The sequence below is a fragment of the Loa loa genome, assembly GCF_000183805.2.
Source record: "Loa loa unplaced genomic scaffold supercont3.20, whole genome shotgun sequence".
NCBI lineage: Eukaryota > Metazoa > Nematoda > Chromadorea > Rhabditida > Onchocercidae > Loa > Loa loa.
The window spans coordinates 429,321-450,961 of NW_018108200.1; the positions used below are offsets into that span (position 1 = coordinate 429,321).

Sequence of the window (21,641 nt, forward strand, 5' to 3'; positions counted from 1 at the left end):
CATTTCACTGTCATTTCACAACCGTGAATTAGAAATTAATTTAGTTTCAAAGTAATATCTTTAATTTGAATGCTCAATTTAAACTCGATTCTTTCAATTCCAATTTTTAAAGGAAAGTATTGGTCAGGAATTCTAAGGGGATCGTTAAAGAAATAGTTCAATAATTAACAAGATTAATAATTGTTAACATAAAAAAAAAATGTTTATTGTAACAATTGATAGGTTTTATAGCGCTGTTGGGAAGCGCAAACATCCAATTTACGACTTCTCCAAGTAATCGATTTTGTGTAAGACCTGGGGAAAGTTTCCCGCACTCTACATTCTTAGAAGACCTATTTCTTGCACTTTTTGGTAATGACTGTCAATTGATAATCGTTATTTATGGATGGGACAAAAAATATAAACTACTAGCTGAGGACACAGTCTCGTTGAAATTTTTTTGTAATCATTCAAAATAAACTGAAACTTCCAAATTTATTTTAAAATTCACTTATATTTTCTTCTCGTTTATCACTTTCTACTTTTTTATTCTATTTTTACACTTTTTATTCTTTTTTTATTGTTTTTTTTATTACTTTTCATCTCTGTTCCCTTTTCTCTCTTATTTTCATTTTTCAATCTTTTTTTCTTACCCTCTTTTTTTAGATCTTCTCTTCTATTCTTCTTCAAAAAAGATGTGATTATGCGGCATAGTTCAATTCAGAATATTCGTCTTTTTTTTTTCAAAAATCTCGTTAATCATTCTATGGGAAATATATTCCTCCCATATTTTTCCTCTAATTTATATTATTTTTGTAAATGATTTTACTGTTTTTCTATAAAAGATCTCAATTTTTCAACATCTTTCTACAAACAGAAAAAAAAGAACCAATGATAATGACAATACCTTTTTGATGATAAATTAGGCCTTCATTTATAGGAAGGACCATGCAGACATATACTGTTAAGTATTCTCATCTTTTCATTCTACAAGGAACTGCTCATTTGTTCATGACTAACTTTTATTGTTCTGCCAACATTATTATCAATAGAATCATTTTCCTTGAAGAGATGATGAGATACTTATTAATTGTGAGTATTGATCTTATTACCCCCGTTGATATTCTTGATAAGAAAAATCTTAAAGGCTATACATCCTCCCATGACTATCACAATATATGTTCCTCCCATGACTATCACAATATATGTTCAAGTACGTAACAGCTTTTTGTCGAATATATCCTCCTATTATTCAAAATTTTTCCGGAGCTTTTTGATGCTCTTATCAAACATACCTACTTTTCCATCCCATTATCAATTTCGAGATATCTGGAAATATCTCCCATGTGATTTTGGACCATTCTTAATAAGTAGAATACTTAAAGACTAAATGCGAACTATAAATAAACTAATGGAAATGTGAAAGATTCGAATCATAACTATGCCTTTATATTGGACAACTACTGTAAATTAGCAGCGAAAATTTGACTTACCAAACAAACTTAGCAACAGTGATTGTATTTTTAAGCATACTTTCTTGACTTCTTCATAATTTTGTACGACTAATTTTAGAATCAAAATAAACCGAATGCCAAGTACTGTGAAGCAATCAATTTCAACAGTGAGTGAAAAACAATTAACTTCATATGGTTGTAAAAATATTTATTCTCTTGAGGTAATCTTCTAATTTCTGCTTACAAATTCAATATAGAATTCAGGTGTAATCCTCACACAATGATACAATACGCGTCTTTTACTCTTTATTCTAACTCATACAATTAGACTTAAACAATTTACAAAATCTCTGATGATTTAGAAATTTTCAGATAGTTTTAATGATTTGCTCTTTGCTAGAAATGACAGGCTTTTGTACTCTCTGTGCTATATTCTTCTCTTATTCTGGTACTTTTATTCTTCATATTTGCCTTGCATTGATCGGTGGAATAGCTGTATTAGTTGGTATACTTACACATTTTCCAAGTGCACTTCTATTCTACATGATCATACAGGTAGCTAAGTTTTTATAAACTAGTACGGATCAGTGACCTTTTGATTTTATCCGATACAGATAAGCTATATATTCATTTTTAAGATATCTTCTACTATTTACTTATCAATCATCGCCGTTTTATCCGTAAGCATATTTTTCAACCCCAGCAAGTGGAAATTTGATGAGGCCAGTTTTCTTGGCCATACGAATGAGGGTAAAATTTTATTTTTGTAAAAACATACCACAACCAAATATTTATCAAATAAAATTTTTTTTTACTGCATAAAATTTTCTTTCTACTGAGAGTATCCTGAAAAGGTAAAATTGATAAGACTAAAAAGTCTTTGCAGAAATTCGAGAAAGTGGAGCCATTCTGATATGCTTCTCATTATTACTCATTCCATTATCGGCTTGTTCACTGGTTGCTGCTGTACAATTTTTCCATCGTTTGTTGTTTTGCAACATCATTTTTATTAAACCTTTTAACAAAATTAAAAACCAATTCAAATATCGATTACATAATTTGTGATGATTTTGAAATGTTTTGCATGAGCAATCATCCCAAATGATGCATTTGGTTGATATTTTTCAGGATGTGGTGAAGAGAAGATGGTAAAATGAAATTTAATGGTAAAGTTTGGAAGCATTAAGGAATGAAATTTGTGAATATTTGACTTGCGAGATATTTATTTGATTTCCAAAGGAATTTAAAATTAAGATTTTCATGTTTAGATTTCAGGTTTGGATTCGTTTTTTTGATTTCTAATTTCTTACATTTTTCGATATGGACACAATAATATCAAACTTTTCCAACTGCATTTACGGCTTTTAAATCAAGACGGACGAAAAAAGTTTTAAAATCAAGATCAGTTTTTCATGACATCTTAATGAATCTACTCAAGGAAGAAATGATTTTCACAATTCGAATTAAAAATTGAATTTTTTTTTTTTTAAAAATTTGGCAGTTTAGAGGCCTTGTCCTTCATTATCTACCAGTGGAAGATTATGTAAACTAATTATTTAGGATATTACATTTCTTCTGGTTAAATATTATTCGATGGACATGCCGAAAGCAGAACAGTAAACCAACATTTGCATTTACACCTTTTGTGTTCAGTTGTATGTTCTCAAGATCAGTATGAAAACCGATCCTTTCAAATTTGAAAACCTTTCAAAAATTCACAAACATATAATTAGTCAATTAGTTGGTTTGTTATACCTGAAAATAATCATCCAGTTTTTACTTCCATTTCAAGTTAAATGCGAACCTGATAATCGACAAATTGATTTGAAGAGCACATTGTGTAAGATCATTGTAATTTATATTGAAAATTGATCTGTTTAGTAATGTTCTTTGATAAAATGAAGCTAATTAACAGAAGTTCGGAAACTTTAAGGAAGTAAAACATGTTGAATTTCGTCTAATAATACCACGAAATGAAGTACAACAATGAATTATATCGATTAAATTCGAAAGTTAGAAGCTCATGATAAATTTGTGACTGTCACCTAGAAGACTTTAATGAAGAAGAAATTTTGAAATAATTACTAATTAATGCCATCATTCATACTGCTGAAAATCCAAGTGAGATTACTCACTTTTCATCTGAGCGAAATTTTTTCACCTTCACATTTCCAGAAAGAAACTGATCAGGATGTCCCATTTTCATTTTTGATAGAGTGTAGTATGATTGACCAATCACTGATTAACTGATTACAGCAATTAAGCTCTAACTTCAGGAACAATGTAGTGGTATTTTAACATCGGAATTAATGATCACTTGAAGTAAAGTGATAGACTCAAAATTTTTGCTTTTTAATTATCTTAGTAAAATAATTATGTTATTATGAAAAAATATTACTGGTTTTCTATGCAGAAACCATTTCGTACGATAGGAAATCCTTTCTTCTAAATGCATAGACATGATACAAGTCAGAAGAAGAGTGAAAAAGTTTGCTGGAGTGGAAAAAGCGCATAATGTTTGGAAGTGTGACAGTATTTAATTACGAAGCCAAAATTAGTTTTTGAAGAAAATTGAAGATTTGTAAACTGCACGTCTTTCAATGTCGTTAAAAAGTCCATTAAAATAGAAGACAGTCCGATCAATTGCTGAATCTTGCAATTTCGGGTAAGTTTCATCCATTAGGTTGTAAAATTATTTTGAAATTAATTCGTCAATTGTACTTCTTAATTAGAAAATGTTTCAGCAATTTCGATAAATTTTATATTCAAATTTTACTTTTCATTGAGTCTTGAAAAATAATTTTCAAAATCGGAAAAAACTCAGTTGCTAGATGAAAATAAATTATTTTCACATCGATCCGTCAAAATTTTCGTTTTTTCTTAAACTTCAAGACGTTTGTTAAAGTTTTTAGTCTTAACTCACTTCCCAAAGAAAGGTCAAAGGTGAAAGCTAACTGCATCTATCATTCACTCCCTTCCGTTTTTATCATCTATTCAACGGTTGAAATGGTAAACATGTGAAAATGTCTGTAACATCTGACTGACAAAAAAGACAATACCGCAAAGTTAAATTCTCTTCATCAATCACTAATTTGCACTTTAGTTCAAACAAATCTATGCTAATGACAAGGACTGTTACGGTACTTTAATTGTGCTTATTGCCTTACACGTAGAAGTAATTGGCACTCTCTCTCGTAGACACCGTTTGACAGTAATTTGGTAGTGCTCAGTCATGTTTTAACAACTCTCTGCAACTTTCTTGTTAGATTGTATCGCCTTGATCCTTCCACCAGCTTAATTTTCTATCTTAGAAGAAAAGGTGGCTTTAGGAGGTGAAATCGAAATCGATGGCCAATTTTCATTCATACTATCAGCCCTTTACATTTGATATATGAAAAAATAAATAACAACTGACTCTAAGTTTTAAAAAAAAAGTACCAATTTTTCTGAATCAAATCTTTCGTTATCAAAAACTTGAATTTTGCACCTTTTCTTTGAGAAAGAGGAGTAAAGTTTTATACTTCTAGCAAAGATAGGAAAAGTAAGAAGTTCGGGGAAAAGCTTTTTGATTTATAAGCCATAGGAAAAACCATTAACAATATCAAGCTACATTTGACCCCTCACTTGATTTCATCTGACCTCTCCTTTTTTTCATTTAGAAAGGCAATGAATAACATACAGCAGTGTAAGGCTATTCTCATTTGGACAAAATTTATTTACTATTTTTGAAATTTTCTTAGAATACTTCGACCAAAAGCAAATTTTACATGCTTGGAAAATGGCTTAAGCATTGCTAAAAGGCAATTTAATGTAAACAAAGATTGCCTTTTCCTTTTCAAAAAAGCATTTAAACAATTTGCACTTTCTTATAGGCTGTTTTGCCTAAAATTACTTCGCACTTCAGAATTTGCATAAATGATAATAATATTAATTAATTTTATTATGCCTGCCTAATTAATTTATTTTTATCAAAAGTTTAAAATATCAAAGAAAGATCTAAACATAGAATGAATGAAATCTTTCCATGGAGATCTTCAAGTCCTGGAAGATTTTAAAAGTGGATATATGGTACTAACAAAATTTAAGATTTAAAAGCTAGAAATCTGATATATCGGGTATTTCGTAATTTCGTTCAAAACAATCTTTAAACATTTTTGTCATAAAAATTTTTGTGTCAGCACCAGAAGTCCTACAATTTCGTCTACTAATTTTAGCAAAATATTCACTGATATTCAAAGTGAGAGGAACAGTTTTTAATAGCATCAACACATTAGGGAATTTGGCAAATAAGTATTTCCCGTCTGATCATTTTTGGCCAAGTAAAGCCTAAGAAGTGTATTTGTTATTGTTGGCCAGAGAAGTGTTGTTTGTCAGTGTAAGCTATTAATGTACCGACTCGTTTAATTCGGAGCAGAAGAAAAACAGCCCCAAATATGAAGAATTTTTTTTAAATATCTGAAAACGTGAAAGTTCATATTACGGTATGGATTCGAACTATCACAACAACTTCTACATTAAACCACCGATGGTGACCTCAGGATACAAACAAAAATGAGAGTTTTCAAATCTGAAATACCATAAAATGTAATAAAATATTAAAATACAGCAGAATTTTCCTATTTACCATTCTTTCATGTTCATTGATGGCTTAATGGCGCTCCTGTCTCACATTACATTTTCCAAGCTTCCCACTAATTCTGAAATTTTTTTTTAACATTTCTTTTTCTCTTTCTGCACACGAAGATTTTTCATATTTCTGATCGAAGAGGTATTTTATACAATGAAAATGGCTTCAATAACTCATTTTCTACCATAGGCTATTTACGAAATGATTCTCTATCAAAGATTAATTATAACTAATTATTCCAAACCTTTCACAGATTACAATGTTTTTCAAATTTGTTTGCAATTTATTCTCATAAAAAGGACTACTTTTATCCTTGGTAACATCACATAAGACTTTTGCGCTAGCAATCAAAATAAAGATAAAATTACTGAACAAAAAATTATCAAGAACTAAGTTTCCATTTCAAGCTTCGAAATTTTTGCTTCATTGCTCTATCGAAATTAAAGTTTAGAAACAAAATGCCAACCTGAAATTGATTTATATTAATGCCTCAAAAGTCTTGAAAACTTCTGTTACCCATTACTGTATATCTTAATATCAAAATTTTAATGACATTTGAAAATTTTCACTTATTCTTTTTATTGTAGAAATTTCGCTTTATTGTGAAAAATCAAAAAGCAAAATTGAGTTTTCCGTTTGTTACAATCTGAAATTACTGAAAATTCACTGAAATGAATAAGAAATTTTTTGCAGTCCGCGTAAAATAAATTATCCAACATGGAATTTAGCTTTGAAAACCCATCAGATGAACAGGTCCGGCAAAAAAGAGAGATATCGATGATTTCTGGCCGCTTACTTGCTTGTCCTGGGCTATAATTGCTCTTTTTCTTATATCTATGTCCTAATGTAAGACATTTACAACTTGTCCATTTATAATTTCACACGCAGAATATTAATTAATTATTGGATTGCTTGGTCGGAACCCAGACGAAAACCATTGCACTATTAGCTTTACAAGTTAGCTTAAAAAATTTATGGCCTAAAGCTAGACTAAACTGCCAATTTCGATGATAGACTTTAATTCGTCAAACAAATTTAACACAATACTGGCCAAATCGATTATTCGTTTCACTTCCTGAGCCAATAGTCGAACGAAATAGATTTATTTGCTTTATTTCATGCTCGACTTAACATGTCTTTGTTGTTGCGCATGTCAATTTCTGTCCAATCATTTTTTCAAGGCCTTGACAGACGTCATTGTCCTCTTCCTTCCCTCTTCTCTTCCTTTATTCCGTCTATTTCCGCCTTAACTATTCAGAAGCTCCATCCAAAAAATGATTTTTCCTTCCTCATATTCTGGTCGAGAAAAAAAATAGTTGAAATGGATGGCCCATAACAGATGAACTAATGTTCGACATTTTTTTGAGTCTTCAGCGCTTTTTTTTAATCTTTTTTTTTCCAATTTTTTTCATGAAATGACTAATTTTGGCGAAATTTTGGAAGTTTTCTAGCTATGGGAAAATTTGAATATCTGAAAATTACTATATAAGTTTGAGTCCGCAGGAATGACACTTTATTCTTCACCGTCAGCACCAATTTTAATCCCATTACCAGTGATCCTATTAAAACTATCGATAACACGACCACAAGGAAGAGTTTCGATGTCTCGATGTTCAGTCCAAAAAATAAGAATCGAGCGCCATCCCCAAAAAAGCCCTAAAATCTCAGGCCGTATATCGACAGATTATTATTTGCGAGGTTGAAGCTAGTAGCAACTGTGATGGAATTATTGTATAACTATTATCACTTTGTCGATAATTTTAATCTTTCATATCTTGACCAATCAATATACAGGTTGAAAAGTCAGACTCTACTGACCATTCATGATTTATACATTAAAAACTTCATTTTCGTGATTTCAAATCTTCACCTTCTCAAGGTAACCGAATATGGAACATCTTTTTTACAAATTTTCATTCCTACTTTTCTTTCACTCCAATTTTTTCGACTCATAATTCAAAATTGTGCCGCAACAAAAATAATTCTGTTAATTGTACAACTGTTACAGTCCCTACAGGTCGCTGGATTTCCTAATATTCGACTTTGGTATGCAAACCGGTATCTTCGCTTGCTTCATATGCTTACCGATGTAATATTATAGACCATGTATCTCAGTTTTTTAATCATTGCTTGCATCATTAACACAGGTAGTTTTACATGATTTTTCAACATATTAAATTTTCATTTGAAATTGTCATGGAGGAAGGATAAATTTTGGCAGTGTGACTGGAATGGATGACCAGTGAGGCCACAGGCTCAAAGTTGTAAACTTCTAGGGGTATTATGTATAGACTTCTTGTGTAGTCGACTTAATGATTTTACAGCTTCTTCCAAATTTATTGTCCATTATGGAACTTTCCGGGACCCAGGCTGTCCGTTTCTATTTATTCTTCCAATTAAGTTGCTAGTCTGATTTTTGCACGCTGTGAATTTGAATTTGTAGGAGACAATATTCATTTTAATCGAAAATTTCCATTGTTTGAAGTGTAGTAGGAGGAAAGGAAATGCATGATGACAGCAATCAAATTACCGATGAGCAACGTCTTTTACGTCATCTACTCAGCCAGTACGAGAAAGCAGTAAGGCCTGTGAGAAATGCTTCCAATACAGTGGTGGTAAGGATGGGCATGACAATGACCAATATTTTCGATATGGTTCCATTTCTTTTTCTTTCATTCTTTGTTTGTTCAAGCAGAGGTCACCAACGAACCCTATGGAATGAATGATGCAATAGCCTTCTTGAAGTAGGCAATGACAGATACCCAAACATCGTCAGTTGTCCTTCTGATTGCACCATCTGATGTTTCGGAGGCAGAAAAAAAAGCCTTCCAATGCATTGGGAAGAATGGTGAATTAGAATATAAGATGAAACTAATCGATCGACTTATAAAAGTAGTTGGAAATGCTCATTGGCTTAGGAATCGATCGATGCATAAATGTCTTAGCAGATTTCATGAAACACCTGAAATCATCTTCAATCAGTTTTACCGCTATAATTATGCACAAGGTGAAAGTAGCATTCGTGCTAATGATTGTATCGTAGATCAAATATCACCTCAAATGTATGATGGATCAAATGAAGAGAGTGCTTTCAGGATGAGAAGAATCAAGTGTTAACAATAAATGTCTGGTTAGATCAAGTTAGTTCATTTCTCATTTCATTTCTCATCATCAGAAATTTGTCCCAAGTTTGCTAATGAGATCCTTTCAAATCCTAGAGAATTTCAAGAATTATAGGAATGGAAAGATGAATTATTGGTTTGGGATCCGAATGAATTTGGTGGAATTGAATCCGTTCGGGTACCTTGCGACTTAATATGGCTTCCTGATATCGTACTTTATAACAAGTAAGTTTTCATCAGCCATAATTCTATCCCTATGAGGAAGCGAGGATAAATGAGATTCTCAAGGGATAGTTATTACTTCTTGAAAATTATAAAATTTAAATATGAACAAAACAAATGGTCCCAAAACTATTGAGTTTCCCATACTTTTTCTGCTATCTGACATAGTCACAGAAATAATATTTAGCGCAGACGATTACACAATTGGCTCCATGAATTCACGTGCCATATTATTTTACGATGGGACCGTTTTCTGGCCTCCGCCAACGCAACTTCGTAGTACTTGTAAAACTGATGTTACCTATTTTCCATTCGACAGTCAACACTGTACAATTAAATTTGGCTCGTGGACTTATCATGGTACAGAAAAGTTTCAGATTTTTGCCTTCAAAATCTAACTTCAGTGCTGGCTTTTATTTTCAGACGATAATATTATTATTGTTTCTCAAATAACTTACGGATTTTACAGATAGCAGTGGTACTATACTGGAGTTTGTGTACGGAAATTCATAACCTATCAGATTCGTAAAAAAAAAAGTCTATTCAGGTCTCCAAGTGGATATTACGAACCACAGTGTAAATGTTGATTTAAGTAACTATGTGGAATCCGGAGAGTTTGATTTGGTGAGGGTATTCCAGAAACGTCGAATTGTTAAGTATACATGTTGCCTGGAACCATATCCAGATGTTACATTTTACATCCATATAAGACGGAAGGTTATCCCTTACGTTCATAACAAACATACAGTTTTTCCTGATTTCCACTTCTCAAATAAACTAACTGAGGTGATTAGTTCAGAATGGTTGAAGAACAATTTACGTGCCGTTTGTCTTGCGGATAAAAAAATCTTTCCTAAAATTATGATTTTAAAATAACTAGCAAAAAACTGAATTTTAATTTAGAATTTGTTACAAACGTTTCATATCATCCAATAAATTAAGTTATTTTGATGGAAAACTTATGTTCCAGTATTCATGTTTTTGACACGTTAAAATTCTAAAAGTTTATTGGTTTAATCAAATTTGGAAACAATGAGTTTTTTAGAAATGCAAAAAAAATTTCTTTCAGACGCTTTATTACTTATACAATGTTATATTTCCATGCTTGATGATGTCCGTCTTAACACTTCTTGGTAATTCATTTCATTCCAAAATTTAGAATTGAACTTTACTACCCTCAATCTGGGATCGTAAATTCATATTTTAATCCATAAACAATACTGATATATGCTAGGAATGGTATCTTAGAAGAAAATAGCACGGCAAATCGTCAAAATTGATATCATGTGATGATGCGTTAGATATTAAAGAAGGAGTAGGATTTTAGGTGATGCTATGAAGATGAAGACAGTAAACTTGAACTAACAAACTAAATTTTTAATTTTAAATTTCAACCCAAAGTGAAATATGTATGAAATCTTTACTTTCCGAATAATTGCTGCGTTTCGTGTTTCAAATCATATTTTATTTTGGACAGAAAAAATTGCCATATAATTATTGCAGAAATCTTTTCAGTATTTATTTTGCCACCCGATTCGAACGAAAAAATCACATTGGGAATTACAGTTCTTCTTGCATTCTCGGTAAATACACCTGTATAGGGATGAAATGTGTGAAATTCAAATGACACACATTCAAATGATTTCTAAGATCACATCATTTGCTTCTTGTTAATAAAAATATATTGGATAGTTTTTGAAGTTTCAAACGTTTTGCTTCAGACTCCGATAAATGAAATCAGGAAAAACTTCCAGCCATGCTGTTAAAAAATTTATAATCCGTATTACAAACACATTTTTGGTCGGATTTTCAAGTTTTTTGCTCAAATAATTTCAGGTCTCTGTGCTAGCTATAGCAGAAAAAATGCCGGAAACCAGCGATTCGATACCTTTAATTGGGATCTATCTGACCATTATTATGCTTCTGACTAGTATATCTGTCATTATGACTGTCATGGTAGGATATACAAAATTCTATTTTTTGCTCAATTTTAGGGCAGAGTTGTAAGAATTTTGCAGAAATGCATTGCAATATAATGCATAGGTATGAAATCATTTTAAATGAAAGCATTAAATTTCATTCTGTTTGATACATTTATCAATTTTATGAATCATTTCAATTTTCATGCGTTCATATTAACTTTTCGAATAATTGCTGCGTTTCGCGTTTCAAATCATTTTTCATGTATTTTTTTTCTGATGTATGTTTTTCTCTAAGGGTATTTGTTCAGGTGTTGAATTTTCATCATCGTGGTCCATTTGATCGTCCAGTACCAGAATGGGTTCATATCCTTGTGTTACAAAAACTACGACATTTTCTAAAAGTGCATTTACAATATCCATCAGGCAAAAGAAATGGCTTATTTGTATCGAATGGTCAGCCACGCGAAATATGCTCACGAAAGATCATTGGTCAGTTATTTTATTGTTCTCTTCTTATCTATCCTTAGATCTTAAATCAAATGAACTTTACTACAAAATCCAAATATTATTGCTCAGTTGCAAGCAAACTTTGGTTAGTTTATTTTTGTCGTATAATTATAACAATAAAAAAAAAGAATGATAAATTTGCTTAAGGTTTGAAATCGCGTAATCAATTTGAAGATCAATTACTTTGGTTGCAAGAGACCGAATTCATCAGCGTTGATAGATATTTAACAGCACGTAGAACCAAACGGAGTACCGATTTGGAATTTCGTCTTCACAAGTTATTACAGGTTATTTTATTTCAAATAATTATAGCTCAGAAATTTAATTACTGAAATCTTCGCGAATGCTCATTTGGAAATACACAACCAACTTGAAACTTGAATAAGATTCAAAAAATGACTTGACACAGTACTCCAATGTCAACTATTTGAAAAAGAAATGGAAAATTTATTGATAAATACCATTCTCTATCGCTATAATTTGTCATCATGAATCTTCTGGGTCAAACGAATCATGAAGTACATTGCAGACGTTTTTGAAACGTCAAGAAACGAACGAATTATATCAAATGTTGACGAGCGAATGGCGTCAAGTAGCTCACGTAGTCGATCGTTTACTATTTTGGATATTTCTTATATGTACAGTAATGATAACTGTTATTTTACTTGTTATTATACCAATTAGGTATCGTTCATTTGATGAGTCTCTCGAAGAAAATTTTGATTGGAACTTGTAATCATAAATTCTGCTCAGGAAGATCACCTTGATTGTTCTACCTTTTCTTTCCTTTATTACATTATATTTAATTATTATTCGAATCATATCTTAAAAATATTTCTATAATATTGACAATACATAGTATCATATAACAAACGATTAAATATCGGTCATAAGTACAGGTCGCTTTTCGTACCAGTAATTGAATTCAAAAAGAACGTTCAAAAATTATCAACTGCTGTTCAGTCAGCATCACCGGCCATTAATTCCCAAAATTCTGCAAAAGTTTTTCAGATGATGTGAAGTTCTGTACAGCTTATGGAGTAAAATTTTAAGTGTAAAATTAAAGTCCTCTAGGGAACTGAAGGTTAATAATTTTCCTTTTCAGTTTTGAAATCCATGAATCAGCTCAATAAAGATTAATGGGAGTTCATTCAGTTCTACATGCTGATCTCCTTTACCTCCTTCTTACCATCATACCTTCAAATTCAATCTTTCCAGATCCATCCTCATCTATTTCGTCTACAGCGGCTTCCAACTGTTCGTCGCTCAGATCATCAGCAATTTCTTTCAGAAGCGCTTTCAGGGTAGGCCGAGATATATAACCATTACCCTGAAGTATTGGCAAACTGTTTAGTAAAAGATTTAATGAGATTTAAGAATAAATTAGCGATATTCACTACCGCATCATGCGGAAAAGGTTTCACTTGACAAGGCAATCCAGCGATACATTTGGTTAAGAGGATCAAAATTTTCCTGATTTTTACAATAGCAAGACATTTTTCCAGCTTCACAAAAAAAGTTGGAATTCAATGAAACCAAAAATTGAAATATTTGAACATCAAAAAGAAAACCTCTTTGTCAAAAAGTCGGAAAGCTTCTCTTAATTCTTTCTGCAATGTTTCCTTATCAACTGTATTGGCAACGGTGTAGACGAGTGCACAGAATTCATCGAATTCCAGTTTTCCGGACCCATCAGCATCAAATTTACGAATTAACTTCCGAAGTTGCTTTTCATCAAAATCCTGTTCCATCGCATGCATAATCTGCCCAATTTGTGTCGCCATAATGTAGCCCTGTTTACCGCGATCAAACATGTCGAAAAATTTTTGATATTCTGAAAATAAGCAGAAAAATTGCCTCAGTAACTAGTTATTATGGACGGAAATGATTTAAGAAGTAATTTTCGATAAAACTTTAAATCAATCTAATTGAATGAGATCATATGAAAGGTACTTGTTGAGGCACATTAATTGAATTTATTTATGCTGGCCGGCAACATAATGTAGCATTAGGACATACATCGTACAGTGCCAATACTAATTTTTATAGGTAATTGAAATTGTAATATTTGCGTAATGATGTAGAAAGATCGGGATTTATTTGAAAGACACACCTTCAATTTGTGAGCCATCGATTTCAGCCAGAATCTCATCAATATCTTCCGCCTGTAATCATTTTACTTAAAATGCATTGTACGCAGTTTTTCTGGGATACATTCAAGAACTTTGATTGATAATATCAATAAGTAAAGAATACCAACCACTTCCATCCCTCCTTAATGTGTACTTCCGGTTTTTTTTATCGATGATAAAGCATTAAAATCATTTAGTTGAAGGAAATTCCAGAAGTATGAAACCCGATTACTGTATCCTTAAGCCAGAAAAAATATTACTGTGGAAGTTGTGCAAACTTTTAAGTTTTTAAAATAAAAAATTAAGAAAAATTTGGAAAAAAATTATTAAAAGAAAGGAAAACGAAACAACCACGATTGAAGAAATTAAGTAAATAAACCAGTATCTCTGATTCTCCCAATGTTGTGTATATCTTCTAACCTCAGACTCATAATTAGTGATAAAAATAAGTACAGAAGTTGCTCAAAATTATCAAAAAACTTATCATCAAGTTAGGAAGTAAATAAACAAAAATCCATCTTATCTCTCAACATTAAGTATATAAAGATAATGATGGTAGAATTAAAATTGAAGCAAATTTCAAAAAATGAAAAATTTTTTGCGTTAAAATTCACCTAAAATGTCCAGAAAACATCACAACCAATTGATTTTAATTTTAGCACAGCTCTCGTAGTTTTTTATCAATAAATTGTAATATATTTTATTATTAACAGGAAACTTACAGAAATTAATACATACTAATCGATCGATCAATCAATATGCATTATGGTTCAAACAGTGCATGCAACATCACGGATGCATGCAGTATAATATTTTATGCAAATTTTAGAAAGCAAAAACTAATTGTAAGGAAACGAAAAAAAAAAAAAAAGAAAGAGAAAAGTGAAATAACTAACCATTGCTGCTTTCCTGATATTGAAACTGAAGTATGAAGATGTGATACACGTAGGTGGATAGAATGAAGCTGCTGCTTTGTTTATAACTTATCCAGCTGTTGCTCAATCATTTGTGCATACGCCTAACGCCTCTCTAAGATGCCTTACAATCCCATATGACAACTGTTATTCCTATACTTCTGAATAAAATGATGTGTAAAGAAAGCACTGAATTATATTCTCCTCACTTCATCTTCTACTGATAAATAGATGACCTTAAATTTTTGGGGTTCATTTCTAACAATTATTATAAATCTCCTATAGTAAAAATAAATGAATAAACAAATAAATTCTCGGGATACTTAAACATGCACTGTATTGAACAGATGAATGTTCATTCTTTATTGAGATTCTACGATTGATTCAGAAATTCGAGAAGTTTTAGTCAACGTCGGATGACCGAGAAAAAGTTCATTCTTTATTGAGATTCTACGATTGATTCAGAAATTCGAGAAGTTTTAGTCAATGTCGAAATTTTCCAATATGTTAAAGTAAGCAAAGTTTAGAAAATTTCCTAAGTAATGAATCAGTTATCTACTTTTCATAAAATTCTTCCCTCAGGATTAATCTCATATGTAAATTACTTATACGCAACCTTGGAATATTGTAAAGATCTTGTATGCATCTTGTCAATTCGACGTCCATAAATTCATTCTTGAAGCAAATTTATTTTGGTATCATATTTTTGCATCCTTCCTAGACAAGTTTAGTACTATAATCCTTTCCACATATTCTTGTATTATTATTTTGCTGGTATAATAATTAGTTTTATTGTACCGGATTGCTTTGCTATTATGTTGTCACCAAAGGGATTCACGTAAGCTTGTCTTCATCTTAATTTAATATTTCTTTGCAAAAAACCTTTCGCAATAATCAAAATTGATTCAATTTTCGTTAGTCGTTAGAAAAGAAAAAAATTCTGTGGCGCCCATCTCATAGAATATTTTCCTCAAAAAGGTTTGCAGAGAAGTTTGTGTTTTCTCAAACAAGTTATTGCATGCTTGCATGCAAGCATGCTTCACATAATGCCTGTTGGGAAAATGAACAAGTGTTCCTATCGACATTTACTAAAAACAATCATTGCTTCGGTAATCGATAATCTCACCTGTTCTCGCACTCGAATCAACATTTATGTTTTGAAAAATTAAATCGATAATAGCTCTAACTGTCTCGAAAATATGGCATACTTCTTGATATGCTTCTTTGTTAAATATATAAGCTTTTTTGCTCTGTTATTTCTAAAATTTCAACCAATATTTTCAGCGATTAATGAGGGAAAGAGTATCTCTTATTATTTGGCTCAGCCCATTCCACTGAGACCACAAAGTCCTAGAAAAAAAAAAAAACCATTGAAAACCACAATCGTTGGTTTCATCATCCTATTAAATCATAAAATTTCATTTTAATCTAAAAAAGTTGTCCGATATGAGGTGGTGAAAAATGATAAAAAAGGAAGAAGAATTAAATGTTCGATGATAAAATACTGATAAAAATAAAATGAAAGAATGAAAGGAAATGGAGGATATCACAATATGATATGAGCAGATAAGAGATCTGCTGGTGAATTAGACTAAACTCTTGGATGATTCATCTTCAGATGCTTATAAGACGTTTACACAGTGTAATACAGTCCCGTGATTGGAATTTTCTTGCTAAGATTTATTCGCAAACAATGCAGAAATTCTTTCTGGCCAAAAATTCAGATAACATTGAGAGAAAAATGGTGAATGGAAAGGTTCACTCTAGATATCGTAATACTGATCCTTTCAATTCCTTTTAAAGCCATCAAAATTTTTTTTAAAGAATTATAAGAATATGTCACATCCCCTCCTTGCTTTTGCTCCTACTGATCATTTGTCAACTCCTTCCCACAACAAAATGATTTTATCACTACATGAATTGTTCAGAAATCATTCCAATATTGTTGTCGCGATTGGCAATCAATCTTTCCAGACTGAATTGGACAGAATATCCAGAAAACGAAGAGAAAGGAGAATTAATTGTCACATATGAATGTGATAGTTCTCGGGCCTTCACGAAATCTGTATAATAACATGTGGGATAGTTTTATATCTGACCTTTCATCTTTTCATTAGCGTATTGTCATTCGCTCCAATACTTTGTTCCTCTAACAATATTCTTTGATCGGCATTATTCTTTTCCAGCTTTTTCAAGTAATAAGTCTGTTTGAACATCCATATGATCGCTTTATTTCTATCACTTTTCAGTATCTAAAACACAATACAATATTTACAAAGTTGCACCGACTGTAAATACTTTCATTATCAATAATTTGTACATTTTCATTTAGCTATGATCTTTAATAAAAAGATTTGTAGGCGGTTTTCATTAAGTAGTTGTCATTAATTTATTGTTATATTATAAAATAATGTTACTGATAATAATGAGGAGGAAAAATGGAAAAATTGTTTATTTTTATAGAAACAATTCCGGTCATTTGCCAGCAGTATTGTGCTTCATTTGATTGTTCTCTTTAAAATCTTCAAAGTACCTAAGAATTTCCTTAATTAAAGTAAGTAATGTTTAATCGAAATTAGGAAGTGATTCGATTCTCGAGCTCTTTGCTTCAATCAAACTCTTATTTTTTAAATCACAATTCCATCAGTTTTTCCCCCTGTTAATATCTTTTCTGAATTCTTAAGCCTTATTTTGTCTCATTTCCAAAGTACGATATCAAAATGAAAATAACAAAATTACTAGAACATTTCCGGTCATGACCGTGGAACTCCATATTCAAAATTACCCATGATCATAAGAAAACGAAATGCTTATTTAACAAATTATTGAAAAAATTAAGTATAATTTGGTGGAAGTATCTCACAATATGAAATATTACAAATGTCGCTCCAATTCATTCCTAGTGTTTACAGAATTTCTGAGAAGTAAACATTTAACGATTTGATTTGAAAATGCCGTAAAATGAGCAACATCGAATTTTAGGACAGTTCCGCAAGTGCATACAAAAGCAGTTGCATCACGTAAGATAAAAGGAGAACTAATAAGACACTTTATGGAAATTATGGGTGCGAACGTCGTTTTATTATCTAGTTGTTGTTGTTTTATTTACACTACATACTACCACTAGCCGAATCTGACGTGAGCATTACTATCAGGTTTACCTTCTACAGGATTCACCTTCTACAGGATATGAACTTCATAATGATGCTTACGACAGATTTTTTTCTTATCATTTGCATAAAAAATCATTCGGTTAGGATTAGTAAAGAGGTGTATAATTATACAAGTATAACCGGATACTAAGGTTATTTTTGCCAATGAAAAAAAAAAAAAATCTGTCACAGTTTTAGTAATGATACTGCTACAAAAACAATACCGTTCTTTTTTTGCTACCATACAAAATCTGATTATTTGTATATCAGAGAGTGTTGAATGATTCGTAAGGAAAAGAAAAGAGAAAAAAGATATAAGAAGACTTTCTTATCATTTGCATATTTGAGATTTGCATCAAACAACACTTTTTGCAAACATTTTGCCCATTCCTTGAATAATTTATAAACTTTGTTTACACTATGTTAATAGTATAAAACTTCCAACTGTATAAATTCATTCCATTAATAAGTAATCGCTAACATTACTAAGTAGCGGAAAGTACACATCTCTCTCTCTCTTATTTTAGCATTTAGTCCAGAAATTGCATATCTCCAATAAATCGTAGCCCTTCGAAAATTTCCAGAAAACATTTCACGTTAGCAAAAAATGCATGCTTGAATGATAAGTAAAGATTTTCTCACTCTTAACGGACGAAGGCATTTTTGAAATCAAAAAAAGAAATTAACCATTTCAGGCATGAAGACTACAAAAGATATTTCCTCGAAATCATTAGAAAGACAAAGATGGGAAACGACACGAATATTAGCTTCTTTTTGGTATAAATGAAAATTTTGAGCACAAACATCTGATACAATCTGATAATTTGATTTTGTTCAAACACAAACTTTTTTTTATTATATTTTATTTTTTTGCAAATATTCACGGATAAAAAAGTTCGAGTTCAAAATTAACTTTTAATCGAAATGTGAACAACAAGAAATTTAAATTCAGGATATTTGGATTATGCAATAATCACGCATATGTGGTCATGTTAAGTGCAGCTGAAGATATTCTCGAACAAGGACATCAAAATACCATGGATGTGGAAAGGAAATGTCTTGTAAATTTTAAATTTGAAATAATTCTGTTTAAAATAATGCTTATAACAAAATGAAAGACTGTGAATGAAAACAACATCAAAAGTAATGTTTTAACAGAGATCACAAAACATCGTAGGATTATTTTTCACTCGCTATCAATTCATCTTTCTTATTTATCATTTAGGATAAAATAAATTCCCGTCGTTGTATCATTACAACAACCGGAGCAGTTTTATTAGCCGATATATTACCCTGCCTTGTTGTCAAATTAACGTTTCCGTTTTTCATGCAAAGGGTACCATTTGGGTAAGTTGTTGCAGTGACCAATATGAGTGTAATAAGCAAGCAAAAAAAAAATTTTTTTTTCCAATTTTGCTTGGGAAGAAATAAAATTTTTTGAAATCTGTTGGACTATAATTGTCGTTTGCAGGATGCGTCATTTCATCATATGCTTATTGCAATCACTTAGTTATTTAATCGTCGCTTTTTCCTCAAGTGTTGTGATGTCCTTAACAGGTTTGTTACAATAGAATGAAATTTACGGGTAAACCCTCGGCTAATCGGATAAGAAGTGTTGTTGACATGTCAATAAATATATTATCCTTCGTTTACACAACCGAAACAAAGCTAATTTCATATCTTAATAAAAATCCCGTGTTATGTTCACTACAAACATCTACGAGTATTGAATGCTAGTAACTACATTTCAGGAGTGGTATTTGCCAGTGTTAGTTCTGGTCTCGGTGAAATAACTTACCTGTCGCTGACTCCCTACTTCACTAAGTCTGCTTAATTACTTATTATCTTGTTTTTGAAGTTTGCATGTAGTGTAGAAAAGATTTTGTTTAAATTTTGTGAAACTTAATCAAATCAGACATCGATACTTCAGAAATACTATCTCAACATGGTCATCGGGTACTGGAGGTGCAGGAATAATAGGCGCTTTAACTTATGCTGTCCTAACGGAGCCGCACTTTCTGAATTTATCACCGAAAATATCACTTTTGATTATGCTTGTTGTCCCACTGATGTTTTCCTTAGCGTAAGATTTAATTTGAACATAAAACATTTCACGAGAAACCACCGAATAAACTCAAATGATGTTAACCCGTTGGTCGAGAGTTACAGTTAGAAGTGTAACAGTATTACACAAGATGTCATGTAAGTCATCTGGTTCAATGGAGTTAGAACCGCTTCATTGAGGTTACAATAACCAAATTCATTAAATGTTTATGTAAATTATCAATGATGCATTTTAATTAGTTCTATAAGATTGATGATCCGTTAAGATAAGTTTGAAAGCAGAAGAAGCCAAACCGATTTAATAAAAAAAATTCTTTTTCCAGATACTGGTGTTTATTAATATTGCCCGATTCGATACATAGAGTGAATATTATGGAGCCTAGCACTTGGATAGTACCCAAAACATGCTTATCTGAAACCTCTTCTAATGGTATCTCCAACATGGAAACAGAAGATGACAAAAACTCTTCAATGTCATCTAAGCAAGTCAAACAACGGATACTATCCTTTGAAGAGATGTTGCTTGTGACACTTGTAAGTCATAAAAAATTAAATCTTTTAATATTTGGAACAAATTTTGCAACTTATGTAAATTTAATCTTTTTTAGTCATTACTGCGATTCATGATACCACTCATGCTTGTTTATCTTGGTGAATACGTCATAAATCAGGGTATTTTACAGTTGATAATTTATCCATGCGATAAAGGATGGTATCTTACACCATCAAGTCAATATCGTTGGTATCAAGTAAGTCTAAGTTTCTCTAAATTTTTTTAAAATTTATTTCCAAATTCTGAAATGATGGTGATTTTCCAGGTACTTTATCAAACCGGTGTTTTCATTTCTCGATCTTCAGTAAACATTTTACAATTACCATACTGGGCTTTAGTACTTCTTCCCATGCTACAGGTAAATTTGAATCTTTCCCCTAAAATTCACTTTCAAGAAAGCTTGCATTTATTAACTGGATTATTTCTTTATTGTACAAGTGTGAAATTATTAGCTTGAGTAGCAATCTTAAATTGCAGAAGAATTAATAGCGCTCACTGAGCTTAGGATCAATCGGAAACCTGTACTCCAATACCGTATCTCTTCTAGTTGCATAAGAAACCTGAACAATATTATTCTTAAATCGACCAAGAAATATAAATCTAATATAATGATTTGTAATTTTGATATGACTATTCCATCTTGTCATTTCTGTGTCCCATTCATGTCCATTTTATCCTTTTTGTCATCTTTCATCCTTCAAAGTCTCTCTCAGTTTAGGCTGTTAAATCATTAAATCTAAAGTTTACCTTAACTAACCATTACACTAATTTCCTCTCTTACAGTTCATGAATGTGGTAGTCTTTTTCTTGGAATCACTCTACTTCTATATTCCACATATTTGGGTTCTCTTTCTGTTAATATTGTTCGAAGGATTATTCGGCGGTGCATCCTATGTTAACACCTTTATTCATATACACAATTTCGTAAGTTCAGAACAACTTATTTGCATGTGTGTGTGTGTGTGTGTGTGTGTGTGTGTGTGTGTGTGTGTA

General features: G+C 31.4%; 4 protein-coding genes across 4 annotated transcripts in view; 3 read left to right on the forward strand and 1 right to left on the reverse strand.

The window, feature by feature from the left end:
- Window positions 1-1,567: 1,567 nt before the first annotated feature.
- On the forward strand, window positions 1,568-2,590 carry LOAG_04697 (hypothetical protein; the record flags this gene model as incomplete). The annotated part of the gene is made up of 5 exons (XM_003140234.1): window positions 1,568-1,654; window positions 1,806-1,988; window positions 2,072-2,183; window positions 2,320-2,415; window positions 2,562-2,590. The coding sequence occupies 5 exons, from the start codon at window positions 1,568-1,570 to the stop codon at window positions 2,588-2,590; spliced, it is 507 nt and encodes a 168-aa protein (XP_003140282.1).
- A 5,974-nt stretch (window positions 2,591-8,564) lies between these two features.
- Window positions 8,565-12,569, forward strand: LOAG_04698 (hypothetical protein; the record flags this gene model as incomplete). The annotated part of the gene is made up of 11 exons (XM_003140235.1): window positions 8,565-8,714; window positions 9,156-9,200; window positions 9,298-9,407; window positions 9,592-9,764; window positions 9,952-10,121; window positions 10,474-10,537; window positions 10,920-10,987; window positions 11,241-11,360; window positions 11,635-11,815; window positions 11,981-12,120; window positions 12,363-12,569. 11 exons carry the CDS (start codon window positions 8,565-8,567, stop codon window positions 12,567-12,569), a joined length of 1,428 nt encoding a protein of 475 aa, XP_003140283.1.
- Window positions 12,296-15,045, reverse strand: LOAG_04699 (hypothetical protein). The gene is made up of 5 exons (XM_020446657.1): window positions 14,862-15,045; window positions 13,947-13,998; window positions 13,405-13,667; window positions 13,031-13,163; window positions 12,296-12,827 (listed from the first exon to the last, which is right to left on the reverse strand). The coding sequence occupies exons 1-5, from the start codon at window positions 14,862-14,864 to the stop codon at window positions 12,793-12,795; spliced, it is 486 nt and encodes a 161-aa protein (XP_020303029.1). The 5' UTR covers window positions 14,865-15,045; the 3' UTR covers window positions 12,296-12,792.
- A 3,975-nt stretch (window positions 15,046-19,020) lies between these two features.
- The window catches only part of LOAG_04700 (hypothetical protein), a gene marked incomplete at its 5' end in the record, with an annotated part of 3,852 nt that continues 1,231 nt past the window's right edge, over window positions 19,021-21,641 (forward strand). Inside the window, 8 exons of the mRNA XM_020446658.1 lie at window positions 19,021-19,092; window positions 19,257-19,378; window positions 19,503-19,588; window positions 19,783-19,855; window positions 19,962-20,114; window positions 20,419-20,629; window positions 20,914-21,006; window positions 21,432-21,572. Of these exons, the coding sequence (XP_020303030.1) occupies window positions 19,021-19,092; window positions 19,257-19,378; window positions 19,503-19,588; window positions 19,783-19,855; window positions 19,962-20,114; window positions 20,419-20,629; window positions 20,914-21,006; window positions 21,432-21,572 (951 nt within the window). The remainder of the gene's footprint in view (window positions 19,093-19,256; window positions 19,379-19,502; window positions 19,589-19,782; window positions 19,856-19,961; window positions 20,115-20,418; window positions 20,630-20,913; window positions 21,007-21,431; window positions 21,573-21,641) is intronic.

Excerpts from the sequence above, each read along its gene's own strand:
- LOAG_04699 (XM_020446657.1), bottom strand. Across the intron at positions 13,668-13,946 it reads CGATGGCTCACAAATTGAAG|AATATCAAAAATTTTTCGAC; the intron begins GTGTGTCTTTCA and ends GCTTATTTTCAG. Across the intron at positions 12,828-13,030 it reads TGGAAAGATTGAATTTGAAG|AATTTTGGGAATTAATGGCC; the intron begins GTATGATGGTAA and ends AAACTTTTGCAG.